At 38.4% G+C, this 18,918-nt stretch overlaps 1 protein-coding gene across 2 annotated transcripts in view; it reads left to right on the top strand.

Moving 5' to 3' along the window:
• LOC107761212 (glutathione S-transferase U7-like) overlaps nt 1-17,503 on the top strand; it is a 29,617-nt gene extending 12,114 nt beyond the window's left edge. The window contains exons 1-2 of one of the 2 annotated variants that reach the window (XR_012705487.1): nt 14,401-14,718; nt 17,175-17,313. Coding sequence is in view for 1 of the 2 variants with exons in the window: in XM_075244966.1 (XP_075101067.1) it covers nt 17,175-17,324 (150 nt within the window). In the remaining variant the exon portion in view is untranslated. Of the gene's footprint in view, nt 1-14,400; nt 14,719-17,174 lie in introns of those variants that run through there. The other variant, XM_075244966.1, reaches the window with a different exon arrangement.
• Nucleotides 17,504-18,918: the final 1,415 nt, after the last annotated feature.

Genomic DNA, 18,918 nt, shown 5'->3' with positions numbered 1-18,918 from the left:
TAGACAAAACGTTGTGCAAAAGTTTTCATGTTCGTGACTAGCTTGTCGAATTTGTAGTCGGATTGATTTAATAAGTTCTATCATAATTTTGTTAGTCATTATTCTGTTGGTTGCCATACGAGTTAGTTCTAATGTAAGTTCATGTTTAATTGTAATTTGTCAAGGTTGAAACACTCAAACACTCTTTATTAGTCGTACATCCTACTAGCTTCCATTGTTAGATTAATAAATTAGGATTTCCTTTTTTTTAGAGACGAACAAAGTAGAAAATTGTAGTTGCCTTAAGCTTACCTTTTTTAAAAATAAAAATGAGACGAGCCTCGCCAAATAAAACGTGCAGATTGCGGGGTCCTCACAAAAAATGTATGGTTTAATTAGAATTCGAGAGGACCGTTTAGCGAATTTCACGGCCTTCCCAAAATAATAACGCGTTAGCCTCTTTAGACGCGATTTAATTAAATTACTTTCTTAAACTCGGGTGCACATTTATGTGACCCAAATCCAAATCTTAGCGGAGTCGAAATGTGTCTCTAATCATGGGTACATTGATTGTGACGTGGTTTGAGATGCATTTCCATGACGTTGCAAAATTTTTAAAATAATGAAGGAGACGAGCCTCGACAAACAAAAATGCACAAGCTGCGGGGCCCTCTAAACGTATCTATTAAAATACTTAGAATTCGGGAGATGGACCGTTTAGCAAAATTCCACGGCCCTACCCAAAGTAGATGATACGCTAGTCGCTTTAGGCGCGCCTTTAATAATTTAATTTTCTTAAACTCGGGTGCACATTTATGTGACCCAAATCCAAATCTCAACGGAGTCAAAGTGTGTCGACGACCACGGGTACATTGATTGTGACGCGGTTTGAGATACATTTTCACAACGTTGCAATTCCCTGTAAAAATAATAATAATTATGAAAGCGGTAAAAAAAGTTAAAATTTGCACATAAGTTCATATTTGTATAAAATCAGATAATCAAGCCGAATATGACAGTTGAGCGACCGTGCTAGAACCACGGAACTCGGGAAGGCCTAACACCTTCTCCCAGGTTAACAGAATTCTTTATCCGGATTTCTGGTACGCAGACTGTAATATGGAGTCATTATTTTCCTCGATCCGGGATTAAAAATTGGTGACTTGGGACACCCTAAATCTCCCAAGTGGCGACTCTGAAATAAATAAACAAATCCCGTTTCGATTGTCCTTTAATTGGAAAAACTCCTTGTACCCTCTCGGGGGCGGAAAAAGGAGGTGTGACAGCTCTGGCTACTCTGCTGGGGACAAAACCCAGAATCTCTGGTTCAGGGTTCAAGAATTCGAGCTTAAAATAACTGTTATGGTTGGCTTTGTTGGTTATCTGATTTGCCCAACATATTTGTGCTTAATGTACTAAATGTTGCTTTTTACCGCTTTAATATTATCTGAATTGTGTATATAAAACTGCTACGAAACCCTCCTTCTTTCTGAGTCTTCTGAATTTATGGTGTACACGTGCGCTTGGCCCACCTTTCTGTTAGAAGTCATACCAAATAAGACGAAGTTGGGACAAGTAACTAGGCCGGGTAGACTTTCGTGCTCCCGGTACGTTGCCCCCATTTCGGCTCAAACTGTCCGTTTGGGTAAGCCAGGTCTAGAACAATCTGCCTCAGGTTTTTCACTTAGAATAACTCAGCTTCAGGCCGGATCCCTAGTAGGAACGTTTGGCATCACATGCATTTGACTTCGGAGGCTCAACACAGGGGTTGGGTCTGTCTAGGACAGGTGTACCAAAAATGAAAATGACTATCCTGATGCATCTTACTTGCTGCTACTTGCGCATTTATTTGATTCGGACTTGTGTGTTGACTGACTTTTGAATATCAGGAATAATATGTTGAAATTGAAAAAAAGAAATAGCGGTTAGGGAATTTATTGTTTATTTTTGAAAAAAAAACCAATGCCTAAATACTGTCAAAACTCTGCCGGAATTTTAAAAAAAATGTTTTATTTGTTTGTTTTACTAAAAGCAAAAGAAAAAAAAAGTCATTGTGTCTCGTTTTCAAAAATAGAAAAGGAAAATAGTTTGTCTTCCCATGAAAAATGTTTCTAAAATTCCAAAATGAAAATGAAAAGAGTCGTGCATTGAAAGTGGTTTTGCGGCTAAAAAGAGAAAAACAAATAATATCTTGTTTTAAAATAGTTCGGTTAATTTGCCCGAACTACGCGGGTTTGATTCTCACCGGATGTGAGATACGTAGGCAACCCTCATCGAGTCCAACCCCCCTTTTGCTAAAATAGCCAAAAACAAATAAATAAATAATAAAACGTGTCAAAATTTTAATTTTGTCATAAATTAGTCGGGCGGTGTCCAACCCCCCCTTTTTGCTAAAATAGCCAAAAACCAATAAATAAATAAAAAACATGTCAAAATTTTAATTTTGTCATAAATAAGTCGGGCGGTGTCCAACCTCCCCTTTTGCTAAAAAAAAATAGCCAAAAAAAAATATGTCAAATTTTAATTTTGTCATAAAGAAGTCGGGTGACGCTGTTTTATCAATACATAGCCGAATGTTCCCGAAAGGGACGCCGGAAGGCTGACTTTGCATAAACAGCCACCTTTGGGTCATTTTTTAAAATTTGGTCCGGTTGACCCACACAGCCTTAAAAATCTTCATCCCCGAGGCGTTGAAAGGCCGTGTTTGCAATGTTGAGTTTTCTATTTTTGAAAAATGATAAAAAGAGTCATAAATAAGTCAGGGTGATGCTGTTTTTGTCAAAAATAGCCGAATGTTCCCGAAAGGGACGCCGGAAGGCTGACTTTGCATAAACAGCCACCTTTTGGGTCATGTTTAGGATTTTTGGTCCAGTTGACCCACACAGCCTTAAAAAATCTTCGTCCCCGAGGCGCTGAAGGGTCGTGTTTGCAACACCCGGTTTTTATTATAATTTGGAAAAAAAACAAAGAGTCAACGGTCAGGTGAATACCGTTTGGATTTTTGGTCAAAATAAGCCGAGCCAGCTTCGGCCGCGTCTTAAACCGTTCTTGCCGAAATAGCCTTAGAGTATATTTTAGTTGTTGAAAGGCTATTTTCGTAAAAGAACGGACAAGTTTGTAAAGTGTCAAAATAATCCTCTCCGACCTCAAAATTCATGTGAGATTTGGAAGAGGCCACATTTGCAAAAATAGCCGTTTGGTTGCATTTGTCAAATGGGGAAAGGAAGCTGGCCCTTTTGTTTCGAGGTTATAAATCTTTAATTAGAATATGTGGGTTGTTTGATTTTCGAGTTTGTAGGTCATCTTCAAACCTTTGAAACCCAGTTTATTTTAATATGAAAATTGAAAAAAAAAATAATTAGTATTGTTTATCTTTTATTGGTCCGAACTACGCAAGATCTGATTCATGCGGGGTCATGATACGTAGGCAATCTCCATAAGATTCGACCACAACAAAAAAATGAAAAAAATGAAAAAGAACGAAAAAAAAAGAATGGAAAAAAAAGAATGAAAAAAAAAGAATGAAAAAAAAAGAATGAAAAAAAAGAAGAAAAAAAAGGGAAAAAAGATGTTGAGGACCGACTGAGTCCATTTTAACCTGTTTTGTTTTGAATCATAAATAAAGAAGGTGGTTGGTGTGTGGTAAGCCGGAACTACAGGATCCAAAAGCACACTTTGCGGGGATCAGGCCTGATGACAGAAGCATTCGAATCCTATTGGGGACTTGTTGACGGAGGTTGTTGATATTGAAGCTGGTAATGGTCTTGACAATACTGATGCGAAGCTCAGTGGCTAAGATGCCAATTTTGATAAAGTGGGAGGACGCTCCGTTCCTTGGTTATCAAGAGAGAAGCTGTTGGTGGCTTATTTTGTTGTCATTTCTGTTGTCCGGATTATTCTTAGGGTTGTAATCCGAATATTGTCTTGTGTCAAACCTTCTTATCTTTCCATTTTGTCATAGCGGTTTGTTTAAGTTTTGTCCAGGCTATTTTGGGATATTATTTCGGTTTGTTTCGTTTGTTTTGTTATTCAAACCATTTCACCGGTAGTCTAATACAAAATCCGGTCTTTTATTATTTCTATTCATCTTTTTTGTTTGATCCTTTTATCATTTTGTTCAGTGCCGATTCTAGTAACATGACATGCGCACACAGTTTGGACCTAGTCTTTAAAGTTAATCATAAAACCCCGGAAAGGCAATCAGAACATTTAAAAGAAATAAGGACGGTTTGAGATTATTCGAAGCTCGAGTCATGTGGAACTGGGGCAAGTAAAGCACAAAGAAAACCGTTTAAAAGCAAGATTCGCCAAATTGGCATGAGGGTCGTTCATAATAATAAGAGTGAGAGTGTGCCCAACGGTGCTTTAGAAATGACAAATGAAAAGCAAATGTTGAATGTAATTGTCAAAGTCCAGCACCATCAGAAGAGACTATAAATCTGTGTTCAAATTGTGTTGTTTTCACTTGGCATGTTTTGAAGGCTGGAATTACGAAGGCATTTTATTCTTCTACATAAACACTTTATCCTTTGTTACCCCTTTTGAGCCTTATTTGTTTTTCTTGCATACCCCTCGGTCGGAATCAATAGCAACGACTAGGAAATACGAGCCTGGAAAGTAAAGAAGAAGAAAAAAAATCAACAAAAAACGAAAAAAAGAAGAAGAGAAAAATGATAACAAAAAACAAAAGAAAGTCAGAAGAAGACAGAGGAATTGGGAACTACGTTTGACCTGATTCCTCAAAGAGGATACGTAGGCGCCTCACGGCTCGGTCATGGTGTAATAAAAAAAAATAAAAAATAATAATAATAAATAAATAATCCCCAAGCAAGAAACTGGGGCAAGGGTTGCGTTTGTTGTAAACAAATATGGTTCCGAAAGTTGTAATTTTGAACCCCAAATTGATTTGTTTTTGAGCCTTTAATACCCTTTCTTTCTAAACCTATCCAAAATCCCACATTACGGTCCAAAGAAAGACCTTCTAATCAGTCTTCAAAAGATGCCAAGTCAGACAAAAGAGAGTCTTACCGGTGGACATAACACTCTGTTCAACAGCAGAAAGGACTCTAATCCCCAGCAGAGAGAGTCATACCGACAACACTCCAAATCCCCAGCGGGAAAGTGATACAAATGAGAGAGTCTTATCGGTGAAAATCTTCACGGACACCATAAGGCGATGAAAGCTGAGGAAAAAACCAAAATGAGAGAGGCTTGATAGTGAAAACCCTTCGGGCACTACAAGTTGAATAAGATTGAGAATCAGATGGGGAATTGTCAATTGAAGCTCTTGAAAGGCGATTGACGGCGGAGGATAGGCCACATGTGCATGTCATGACCATTAGAGTCGGTATCTGCGTTTGATAGGTTTTTATTTATAGTTTCTTTTGTTAAAGAGTCATCTTTTTTCCTTTGTCTTTTTATTCTGTTCCCTTTTATTCCTTTCATAGAAAAATTCCCCAGTAGAGTCTGTTTGGTCAGAGCAAGTGAGAAATGACTTCAAAATATGCCATCAGCTTTACAATTATGCAAGATGAGATCTGACTAGTACATCCAAGTGGTATAGTCAACAAGGAACAAGCGCGAGGCCAGTGTCAAGAAAGATATCCCCAGCAAAAGGGAATTGACAAAAGGATTGACGAGTGTCAAGAGGGATATCCTTGCCAAAACCAAAGGTTATAAAAACCTCAAGGCCAAGGCCCGTGAACAAAGCAAGGAGAGCAGTGAGCATGATTTGGGAAATTCATACTAAACTAAAAGGTCGGGGAAAGGCCAATTTCCGAGCTATGCCACAAAAGAAGAGGGATATCCCCAGCAGAAAGGGATTATCCCCAACAAATAATATTATCCCCAGCAAGTTTTTTGGAGCGCAGAGCAGGGAAGGAGAAAGGGAAAAGTCATCCCCAGTAGGAGTATCACAACCAACCACCACAGTCAAATCTTAAAAGGAAATGGCATTGATGGCGGAAAGGCATGCCACAAGGGAGATTGTCAAACTAGGGCAGAAAATTTTCCTTTCATTTAGAAAATTTTCTGGAAGTCAGATACCCATTCGGGGAAGAATAAAGATAACACCAGTCTCAAGGGAAGTGGTCTTAGAACCAGTGTTGCCCCCAACATAATAAGTTTCAATGGAGGAAGTTGTTCCCCAGCGGACAGAACAAAGGGATGAAACTTGAGCTCAGAAAAAGCAAAAGGCCAGTATCATTCCCAACAGCCTCCCGAAGAGTGAAGCACTAGTTCTGAAGGAATCAGAATCTCCCAGCAGTGTTATCCTCGACAGCGTTATCCCCAGCTGATAACATTCTATCCCCCAACAGGTAAGTAAATAATTCCCCAACAGGGTTATCCCCAGCAGTTTCGAGGAGTCCAACACAAGTTTGGTGAAAATCGGTATCCTCAGCGGTTCCTTTTGGGGAAAGGCAAAACGAGTCTTAAGGGAGGTAGTCTTCGAAGGAAGAAGCAAAAAAAAAGAAAAAAAAAAGGAAGTAGTTTGCAGAGGAATGAAACATCCTACTTAAAAGGAAGTAGTTTTGGAAGGAGTAAGATAACATATTTACTCAGTAGAGTTATCCTCAGCAGTGTTGAAAGAAAGAAAATAATGAGTTTTAATAAAAGGAGTTGTATCCCCAGCGGACAGAACCAAAGAGATGAAACTGGTGCTTAGAAAAAGCAAAAGCCATTATCATCCCCAGCAGCTTCCAGAAGAATGAAGCATCGATTTGAAGGGATAAAATTCCCCAGCAGCGTTATCCTCAACAACGTTATCCCAAGAAGATAACACTTTTATCCCCAGCAGTATTGAGAGAAAATAAAAAAAAAAAAATTGAAGGAGGGGAAGAAAGGAGACTCCCCCAGTGGTATTATCCTCAGCAAGCAGGCGTCCACCTGGAGAACAAGGAAGAACAATTGAAGTATCAGCAAGCAGGCGTCCACCTGGAGAACAAGGAAGAACAGTTGAAATATCAGCAAGCAGGCGTCCACCTGGAGAACAAGGAAGAACAGTTAAAATATCAGCAAGCAGGCGTCCACCTGGAGAACAAGGAAGAACAGTGGAAATAGCAAGCAGGCGTCCACCTGAAGAACAAGGGAATATAATTCAAATTTCCAGGTCAGAAGCCCCCCTGAAGAACAGAATGGCGATTTATTTTTGACATTATTGGTTGAAGTCAGGAGCCCGCCTGAAGAGAGGAGGGTACCACTTATTTGGAAACTAGAAAGTTGCCGGTTTCCAAGCGAAACTCGATGCTACTTAAGACGTTTTATTTTTAAAAGTTGTTGAAATCTCGCCAACCTAAAGAAAGGAATGGCATTTTTTTTTAAAAGTTGTTGAAATCTCGCCAACCTAAAGAAAGGAATGACATTTTATTTTAAAAGTTGTTTGTTTGAAGTCAGGAGCCCGCCTGAAGAGAGGAAAGACGTTTTATTTTAAATTTGTTTAAATCTCGCCAACCTAAAGAAAGGAATGGCATTTTATTTTCAAAATTGTTGTTGAGGTCAGGAGCCCGCCTGAAGAGAGGAAAGGCGTTTATTTTAAAGTTTTTTTTGAAGTCAGGAGCCCGCCTGAAGAGAGGAATGGCGTTTATTTTAAAGTTGTTGTTGAAGTCAGGAGCCCGCCTGAAGAGAGGAAAGGCGTTTTATTTTTAAAGTTGTTGTTGAAGTCAGGAGCCCGCCTGAAGAGAGAAATGGCGTTTATTTTAAAAGTTGTTTATTTGAAGTCAGGAGCCCGTCTGAAGAGAGGAAAGACGTTTTATTTTTCAAAATTAGTGTTGAAGTTGGGAGCCTGCCCATATAATAGAGGAATATGTTTCAGTCTTTACATTTCAAGAGTTGAAGTTGGGAGCCCGCCCATATAACAGAGGAATACATTTCAGTATTACATTTCAAGTGTTGAAGTTGGGAGCCCGCCCATAAGAACAGAGGAATACATTTCAGTATTACTTTTCAAGTGTTGAAGTTGGGAGTCCGCCCATAGAACAGAGGAATACATTTCAGTCTTTTTATTTCAAGTGTTGAAGTTGGGAGCCCGCCCATATAATAGAGGAATACATTTCAGTATTACTTTTCAAGTATTGAAGTTGGGAGCCCGCCTGTAGAACAAAGGAATACCTTTCAAGATCAAGCAGTAACCCACCGGAAGGCAGAAGGTTACAACAAAAATCCCCAGCATTCAATCCAAGTTAGAAATAACAGAAGCTCGCTTCAAGAATGCGAGTCAATAGCCTGAGATGATCAACATAAGCTATTCAAAAATAAAAAAAATAAAAAAAAATGATGAATCCAAAGTACGGAAGTGGAGAACAGATGTGGTCTGCTCAAGAACTAGCACCTACAACTAGCAAGTATCAAGGTTCAAATCCAAAGTCTGTATGAAGCACCATTCAAGACTCAAGATCAAGTTTCAGAAGACTTATAGATAGGAATCCTTGTAACTAGTAGCTGATAGGCTTAGTTAGTCTTTTTCATTTTTCATTTTTGATGTAATGACAGGACCGCGGACCGGAACCTCAACGGAATGGCACCTCGATCGGCTCTTCACCTCGGTACACTCTACCATCTCTCTCATTTCCGAACTACACGTGGCCTGATTCCTTTATAACCAAGGATATGTAGGCAGCTCAGATACCAAGGCTCGGTCACATTCCCTTCCTTTCCTTAGTGTAGTCCTTCCAAATAATGGTCGGGTCAAAAACATGTCTAGTCGTTCTTTGTCGGAAAACTCTTCGTGTTTCCAGTCAAAGAGGGCAGCTGTAGACGTGTGATTTTTGACCCTCCCCGGGAATTTTCACATTTTTAGCGTGAATATTTAAATTGGGTCTAATATAGCTATTTTGACTATTTTACTTTATTTCGTCGCAAAAGAAAAATTACAAAAAAAATATATATATAAATTTTAGCTTATGTATTTCTCATAAACTTGAAAAAATACAAAAAATAGTACCTTATTTTTGTACTTTATATAATTTCGAAAATTATAAAAAATATAGTTTTATTAATGTTTTGTAGTCATTTTAATCTTGAAAAATACAAAAATAGTACTTTATATTTTATCTTTATATGAAAACGAAAATGACAAAAATAGTTTTATTTATGCTTTGTACCTATTTTAATCTTGAAAAATACTAAGAAAAAAAAAGAAGAAATAGTTTTGTTTTAAATAATTAGTCTTATTTCAGTAGTTATTTTGCTTGCATAAGATTAATTAAATTACATCGTGTTTTTATTCTCGGATCAGGGCAAAGAATAATATTTGGGTTTAAACTACCCGTTTTTAGGCCTAATTTTCAGACCTGACCCATAATAATCCGAACCCCACCGCGCATGGGGGACACATGTCTTGGACCCCTACACACGTGGGGTCCATGTCCTTTGAACAAGGACAAAACACATGGGGGATTTAAAAATTGAAAAAGCTGAAAAAATTTGGGAAGGGGAAGGGACAGAATGTGAAGGGGGGGATTGGAAAATCAAAAAAAAAAAGCAAAAAACTTTTGGGAAGGGGAAGGGACAGAACGTGAATGGGGTATTGGAAAATCAAAAAAAAAGTAAAAAACTTTTGGGAAAGGGAAAGGACAGAACGTGAGGGGAAGGAGGAGTGAAAGAATTTTAAAAGCAAAAATTTTGGAAAGAGAAAAAGGAGGAGAACGTGAAAAAAGGGAGAGAGAAATTTTTTGAAAAACAAATTAAAGGAAAATGCCACTGTTCATCTTCTTCTTCATTTTGAAGAAGAAGAAGAAAACTGAAGAAAACATTCACGCCATAGCCCATGGCCTCCTCCCCTTTCACGTCAAAACGACCATAACCAGCCTCCCCGTCGCTTCCTCGCGCACAGCAGTGAACCAAACAGTCCGGCGACCACAACCCGTATCCCGTCATCACCATTGTCCCAGCTGCTCGTCGTAGCTACTGCTGCCTTCTGCTTTATCTTTTCCGTCCAAACGCCACCACCAAATGACCCTTCCAGCGATGCCAAGCTACCAAACGACCAGCTTTGCTTCACCGCCTCCAAACCTCTCTGTCACCTTCCTGTCGTGACCAAACTACCAGTGAACCACCCCCTTCTTAACGTCCGTCGACCACTGAACTCCCTCGCGTCCAGCCAGCCACCCGCTCGCCTCCCCGTCGTTCAGCAGCTATGGGCAGCCCGTGAAACCACCATTACTGTGGCTGCTGCCCAGTTCCTCCGTATCCATAACCAGTCCAAATAACCACATAACTTCCACGACCAAACAGACCCGTCAGCAGCCCCCCCCCTCATCGGAACTGCTGCCCAGCTCGTCGCGCCACACCCCAGTCCAGCGGGCAGCGCTACTCCTGCTGCTGCGTCGCGTCGCCAACGACCCATACTCCTTCAGTCCGAAGAACCAGCAGTTTGCTTCTTCCTCACATCCAAACGACCCCTTCTGCTTCATCTTCTCATATCAATCTGTTGCGTCGAAAAAAAAAACCAGTAGCAGCCATGACCCATTCTCCGTCCGTTCGCGTTCGAGCTTGTGGCGCGAGCTATTCCGTTTGAGCTTTGATGACTGTTTCTATGGTTTCCCGTTTGAAGTCCGTTCTAGTGCCGATGTGAGGTTCCAGTTCATTGGTTTCATTGCTTCATCTCGCCGACTATGGCTCCATTTTGGTTGGACGAATGAGTTGTAAACCCCCAGAAGTGTTTATCATTAGAGGTTCGTTTCTAATCTTTGTTTGAGTTGATATCAGTTACTATCATGTCCGAGCTTGAACACGTGTTATGTTGAAGATGTTGTTTAAATCTGTCGAGTTTTAGTTTTGTGCTTATGTTACTGCTATCTCAAATTGGCATGCTAGACAAAACGTTGTGCAAAAGTTTTCATGTTCGTGACTAGCTTGTCGAATTTGTAGTCGGATTGATTTAATAAGTTCTATCATAATTTTGTTAGTCATTATTCTGTTGGTTGCCATACGGGTTAGTTCTAATGTAAGTTCATGTTTAATTGTAATTTGTCAAGGTTGAAACACTCAAACACTCTTTATTAGCCGTACATCCTACTAGCTTCCATTGTTAGATTAATAAATTAGGATTTCCTTTTTTTTAGAGACGAACAAAGTAGAAAATTGTAGTTGCCTTAAGCTTACCTTTTTTAAAAATAAAAATGAGACGAGTCTCGCCAAATAAAACGTGCAGATTGCGGGGCCCTCACAAAAAATGTATGGTTTAATTAGAATTCGGGAGGACCGTTTAGCGAATTTCACGGCCTTCCCAAAATAATAACGCGTTAGCCTCTTTAGACGCAATTTAATTAAATTACTTTCTTAAACTCGGGTGCACATTTATGTGACCCAAATACAAATCTCAGCGGAGTCGAAATGTGTCTCTAATCATGGGTACATTGATTGTGACGTGGTTTGAGATGCATTTCCATGACGTTGCAAAATTTTTAAAATAATGAAGGAGACGAGCCTCGACAAACAAAAATGCACAAGCTGCGGGGCCCTCTAAACGTATCTATTAAAATACTTAGAATTTGGGACATGTCGTTTAGCGAAATTCCAAAGCCTTACCCAAAATAATAATACGCTAGTCGTTTTAGGTGCGCCTTTAATAATTTAATTTTCTTAAACTCGGGTGCACATTTATGTGACCCAAATCCAAATCTCAACGGAGTCAAAGTGTGTCGACGACCACGGGTACATTGATTGTGACGCGGTTTGAGATACATTTTCACAACGTTGCAATTCCCTGTAAAAATAATAATAATTATGAAAGCGGTAAAAAAAGTTAAAATTTGCACATAAGTTTTTATTTGTATAAAATCAGATAATCAAGCCTAATATGACAGTTGAGCGACCGTGCTAGAACCACGGAACTCGGGAATGCCTAACACCTTCTCTCGGGTTAACAAAATTCCTTATCCGGATTTCTGGTACGCAGACTGTAATATGGAGTCATTATTTTCCTCGATCCGGGATTAAAAATTGGTGACTTGGGACACCCTAAATCTCCCAAGTGGCGACTCTGAAATAAATAAACAAATCCCGTTTCGATTGTCCTTTAATTGGAAAAAATCCTTGTACCCTCTCGGGAGCGGAAAAAGGAGGTGTGACACCCATTAGATTCCTAGTCCTAAACCTTGTTCTTTCATGGTAGAATTAGGTATTTTTGGGATTTTAGGAGAATTGGGGATTTTACAAATTTGGGGATTTAGACCTCGATTTGGGGTCGGATTCTAAAACTAATTATATATTCGGGCTCGGGGTGAATGGGTTTTGGTCAAAACCTCGAGTTTTGGCCAAGCAGGCCCGGGGTCGATTTTGATTTTTGGGGAAAGTGTTGGGAAAACCTAAAATCATGTATTGAAGTTTATTTCTTTAGCAATATTTGATACTATTGAGTTAATTGTCGCTAGATACGATTGGTTCGGAGGTGGATACTAGAGGAAAAGAGGTAATTGAGCATTGGGTCGCCTGCGGAGCGAGGTAAGTTTTGTGTCTAACCTTGGCTTGAGGGATTAGGTATTGTTGCCTATTTGCTACATGTTTGGTTGTTGAGTACAACGTATAGGTGAGGTGACGAGTACCTATGCATTGTTGTTGAGTCATAGCATGCGAGTGAGTCTTATTCTTGTAATCGTTATATTCTTTAATCATATTATTCATGCTTAGACTAGTTATTCTTTATGTTGAAAAACTCTTATCATGTTTTATGGAATTTGATATTGATTGAGTATAGACTCAAAGTTGAGGTTGACATTGTGGAACTAAATGTTGAAGTGAGACTTGTCATCGGTAATTCTATCTCCCTGTTGTTATTATTCATTATTTTGGTGAGGCAGAGTGTAAAGCATAAAGGGTGATGTCGTGCCATTTAATATTCATTATCGTGTGAGGAAGAGTGTAAAGAACAATGGGTGATGCTGTGCCATTTCATATCCATTATCATGTGAGGAAGAGTGTAAAGCACGAAGGTTGATGTCGTGTCATTTTATATTCATTATCATCGTTTCTTTCATTTATTCTGGTGAGGTGAGAGTAAAAGCACGAAGAGTGATGTTGTGCACTTGTTTTGCTATGTTTAATATTTTCATTGGTGCAAAGTATGTTTTTTGTTGTGTTTCTTTACTGTTACCATTTTCATGATCTTGTACTCCCCTCAGCATGTTTCCCCCTCCCATTATTATTTGTTTAGTTTCTATGAGTTGTTATTGCTCGTATATTGTTTAACTGCATATGTTTATGTTGTTGTTTTGTCCTAACCTCGTCACTACTTCGCCGAGGTTAGGCTCGGCACTTACCAGTATATGGAGTCGGTTGTACTGATACTGCATTCTGCACTTTCTGTTCAAATTTCGGTACCGATTCGAGCTGATCTTTAGTTTAGTTGCTGGCTTCATCTGATCGGAGATCCAAGATAGACCTGTTGGCGTCCGCAGGCCCTGACGTCCCCTTCCATACATTCACTTTACTATTTTTTTTGGTATAGAAAACAGTTATATTTCCTTCAGACATTTGTTGTAGTTAAATCTTAGAAGTTCGTGGATTATGCTTCAGATTCTGGGTAGCTTTATATATTAAGATTGTTATGGATTTCGACACTCTTTTTAACTTGTTATGGTTTAATTATTATTAATCACTGAAAGGCTTAAGAATTGGTTTAATAATCTCTAACATTGGCTTACCTAGAAAGTAAAATGTTAGGCGTCATCACGGTTCTTACGGTGAGAATTCCGGATCGTGACACTAAATGAATTAGGTGCAGTGAAAGAATTAAACAGGATCTTTATACAAATAGCTGGTCATATTCGACATTTACTTTTTCTAGTCATATACATAGACTATATGTTGATTATACATAATTATACACATATAATGTAAGCACATAATTTTTGACCCGGGCAACTTTTAAAAGTAGTATTTTAAAAATATTTACTTATTTTTCATTTTAATAGAATTTCAGTCAACTTTTAATTTTGAAAAACATAAGTTCAAATACACAAAAAAATAGCTTTATAATATTTCTTCTCTTATTATATATCTTTTTTTAATCTTTTATTTATTTATTTAAGTTTATTAGTATTTTATAATGATAACATTATAATTTTTACCATTACTTTAATATAGTTTTCTGTACCTTTTTCTAACATCTAAAAATACCAAAAATATTTTTATTTTAATATATAGTTCACTTTAATAGTTTATTCTTATTAATTAGTATATTTCAGTAGTATTTTTATTTTTATTTTTGTTCAATGAGAAAGAATTGAATTTGGGCCAATTGGGAGCTCATTTTCGGATTTTAGTAGTCCGGCAAGACAAAGGTTTATTCTTCTCAACCCATTAGCCCATTCTCCACTTAAACGCAAGATTTAATCTTAGTCATCTACTCCTCTCTAATCCAGCGATCATTATCCCTTCCCACCTGCTCATAAAATACCAATTATGAAAACCGTAACCCCAATCTTGAAAGAGAAGGAAACGACTCCCCTTCAAAAAAAGTCATCTCTATCCTGACACATTTTTCATTTTTCAAAAGCAGCAGATGGGCAAAAGCTTTTGAGCTCAAAGTACGGACCCCCCTCCCATTTCAAAAAAAGAACAAAACAACTCAAAAGAAAATGGACAAAAACAGATACATACATAGAGGAACGAAAAAGTGACAAATTTGAGGGGAATTAAAAGATTAGACGCCATTTGCTATCAACGTGAACTGCTGCTTTTCTTGTTCTTCGATTCAGCTAAATTGAGTCCGTTCGCGGCTCGATTCACGGTTCCGTCGAGGTTGGCTGTCTCTTAGCTTTTCTTTTTCTTCCTATAAAGTGCTTCATCGATGCTTGTTTTATATTGCAGCACTTTGGTTCGTATAAATGAAAGATTTGTTGATTAATTTGGGTGTAGCAGCTTTACTTTATATTTCACTCTTCTTCTACTTTCGATTCTGACGATGTTAATTGATTTGTCATAATCTCGTCCAAGCATGCCAGATTTGCTCTGTATTTCTTATTCAAGCCTCGGGTCTTATCTATTATTGTAACGACCTAATTGGTTGTTTTGCTTTTTAGAACCCCGTTCCAATAGATAAGACTTCCCGTACTTGCTTTTACTTATTTATGACTTGCAGGAATGGTTGGTTCGGGATTTGGAAGAGTTTGGATTGAAATCAAACATTTGGTTCCTTAAGGTTGGCTAAAAAGGTCAAGTTTGACTTCGGTCAACGTTTTGAGTAAACGACCTCGGAATTCGAATTTTAAGGTTCCAACAGGTTCATATGATGATTTCGAACTTGAGCGTATGTCCGAATCGGGTTTTGGATGACCCGGGAGCGTTTTGGTGCCTAATAGTGAAAGTTGATTCCTTATTTTGAAGTTCTTAAATATTTGGTTTGAAGTGGATTTTTGTGTTATTAAGGTCCAAACGGAGTTCCGAGACCGGGAATAGTTCTGTATTGCCATTTAAGACTTGCACACAAAATTTGGTATAAATCCAAGTAGTGTAAGTGTGTTTCGTCGCATTGGAGGTAAATTGAAGAATTTAAAGTTCACAAGTTTGATCCACTTGGTTTTAGGGGGTGATTCTTAGATTTAGCATTGTTTTGGGCGTTCCGAGGGTTCGCGCAAGTCCGTTATATGATTTCAAACTTGTCGGTATGTTCGGGCAGGACCTGGGGACCCCGAGTGTCAATCAGACGAGGCTCGATGAAGTTGTAAAATTTTGAAAGGAGCTGAAACTCCAGGTATCTGTCATAACTGCACCTGCGGTTGGTCAGCTGCAGGTGCGAGACCGCAGAAGCGGTCGAGCCCTCGCAGGTGCGGCCAAGGGGGAGGAGCCCAGGAACCGCAAATGCGGCTCCTTTTCCGCAGAAACGGACCTGCAGGAGCGGCCCCAGACCGCAGAAGCGGTCCCAGCCAGCCCAGCCCAGCTCCACAGATGCGGACATTCACCCGCAGAAGCGAGTTGCCCCGAACCGCAGGTGCGAAAATCGTTGAAGGCAGTGCCTTCATTTAATACGGGAATGTGCCATTTTTTTACACATTTCCTTCATTGTTTGGGCGATTTGGGAGCTTCCAAAGAGGGAATTTCAATCTATCATTGTGAGGTAAGTTATTTCTACTTAATGTGAGTTTAATACTTGGGTTTTGGGTAGATTAACACATAAAGATTAGTGAAAATCATGGGATTAGAGTAAAACCTAGGGTTTTGATAAAAACAAGATTTAACCACGAACTTTATTATGCAATGAAACAGAAATCATATATTCTTGATCCTTAGGTTATGAGTAACAACTTCCCTCAAAAAAAAAAATTGGAATCCGGGTACGTGGACCCGGGGATGGATTTTAGGAAACTTGTATTTAGGGTTGGGGAATTACTTTAATAGTTGGAATATGAACTCTTGAGCTTGTATTGACTAGTTCTTACCCCGTTTAATTAGTTATGGATCGTTCGGCTGCGGAGTTAAGGGTTTGAGCACATTCTTGATATTGGAAGTAAGCTTTGGAGCGAGGTGAGTCTCCTTTCTAACCTCGTAAGAGGGAAATAAACCCCTAAGTGAATCTAATAAATGTATGAGATTGTTTGTGGCGGCTACGTACGTACGTGATGACGAGAGTCTGTGCGTAGCTACTATTATGCTAATTGTACGAGTAGTTTCGGACCCGTATTATGCCATACTTGCAAATGCTTATATTCTTTCATGCTAATGAGATCACTTAGGACATGTTAGGGATTGAAAATAAACATAAACGAACGTATGCACTTACTTGAGAACTTGTGTGAACTTATTTGAATATGATTGCGCCTTTATGTGCCTTCTTGATAATAATTGATTATTGTGGATCGGGCCGATTGCCTCGGTAGAAATAGATGCATCTATGGTTCGCGCCATTCGACCCTCTGGCAGTGCATAATTTCTTTTATGTTGGACCGGGCTGTATGACTTCGGCATAATGTGCGTATGATATTTATGTGAAATCTTATCCATGACTTACTCTGTTAAATGCCTTGAAGTGCAATTATTCTAAGACATGGCCGAAAGTGATATACTGTACTCTTTAAATTCTGAGCTTGCCATTATGTTCATGTTATCCATACTTAGTGTAATATTTAATTATTATTGGCATTGACCTTAGTAAGTGTCAAGTCGACCTCTCGTCACTACTTCTTCGAGGTTAGACTGGATACTTGCTGGGTACATGTTGTTTATGTACTCATACTACGCTTCTGTACTTAATTGTACAGGATCTGAGGCAGGTACATCTGGCTACCCATCTGGTGTGCATCCTTGATAGTAGGCCGAGATTCCACGATGAGCTGCTCCCTTCCTATGCCGTCCAGCAGCATGATGGAGTCTCTCTTTGTTTTGACTGTCTATTCTATTTCAGACAGTAGGACAGATTTATTCTTTTGTATATTTTACTAGATGCCCATATACTTGTTACACCAGGTCTTGACACACACATTGGTAGACTATTCTTTTGGGTTGTATATCTATTACTTTAAGTTTTTAATTATCACTTGTTTTAAATTCAAGTTAAGAAAATGCTGGAGTTGTTTTGGTAAAGTAAAATGAGAACACACTAATATCTTCGAGTTGGCTTACCTGACAATGATGTTGGGCATCATCATAACCTATAATAAAATTGGGTCGTGACAATTATTGCTATTTAACATAATTTTTCTTTCCCTGTTAAACACCTGTAAACATCAAGTTCTGCTCATTTGTGTGTGCCCTTTCATACATTATTTAGTGCCCGTTAAAGATTGGGACTTTTGTGGTAAAATTTAAAGGTTGGCCTACGTCAGTTGATAAATGAATACCAATTGCCTCTGTATCTTTAAGCATTAGTTCAATAATTAAGTACCGTCATTTCTTCACAATAAATCCATAGTTGTTGACCTCACAATAATCCTGAATTAGTTTTAGAAAAACCATGAACACGCGCGTAAATAAATTATTGTGATTATGGGTACGGTTTTCGTGGCATAATCAGGATATATAATTCCTAATTTGAGTGTGTGTTTCACATGACTCGACCATAACTTCAAATAATAACAAAAATAAATATGTTGTAAATCGCGGGTGTGTTTCACGTGACGCGATTCGCAATGTGTTCGAATACAACAAGTGCGCACCATTGTGACTTATTTAAATAAATTTCATAAATCCTAAAAGCAATTAAAACTCTATTAAAAGCGGTTAGAAAGTTAAAAATGCACAATAGATTTAAACATATAATAAATCAGATAATTATGTCAATTATTAATAGTTGAGAGACCGTGCTAAAATCACGAAACTTAGGAGTGCCTTACACCTTCTCCCGGGTTAACAGAATTCTGTACATGGTCTTATGTGTTCACGGATCATAAATAGAGTCAATTTCTTTGATTCGGGATTCACAACAAACCAGTGACTTAGGACACCATAAATTATTCCAAGTGGCGACTCTCATTAATTAAATAATCCCATTTCGATAACGTCACTTTAATTGGAAAACTCCCTATCCGTCGGGAAAAGAAGGTGTGACATATAATACATTAATTGTGCATATACTCTACTTTCATCGGCTATTTTTAGTTTAAGCGGTTAGGTAAGCAGCTATTGGGGTTACGTAAAAGAATTATACAGCCAATAGCAAACCGCACTAGGTATACTTGTGGGGCATTTTCATACATAACCACTTTTGCCGTCATCATTTATGTTATACCCGTATTGTACAAAATTTTGCAACAAGTTCCCGCTCGGATCTAAAGTAGTTCAATCTCTTTAATGGCACTTCAAAAATTCAAAATCTTAAGTAGTTCCATTTCATCAATGCAACTTCAGAAAACAAATATGAAGTTCTTCTATCCTTCAAATGCAACTTTAGAAATTTGAAACTTAAGTAGTTCAATCTCTTCAATACAACTTCAAAATTCGAATCTTATGTTCTGAAACATAAACTTGTGCTTCAAATTTTAACAATTCAATACACGATTTAAGGCC

This window comes from Nicotiana tabacum, chromosome 22 (assembly GCF_000715075.1).
Source record: "Nicotiana tabacum cultivar K326 chromosome 22, ASM71507v2, whole genome shotgun sequence".
Taxonomy (NCBI): domain Eukaryota; kingdom Viridiplantae; phylum Streptophyta; class Magnoliopsida; order Solanales; family Solanaceae; genus Nicotiana; species Nicotiana tabacum.
Note: the sequence above shows the minus strand (reverse complement) of the source record. Positions and strands in the feature narration are given on the sequence as shown.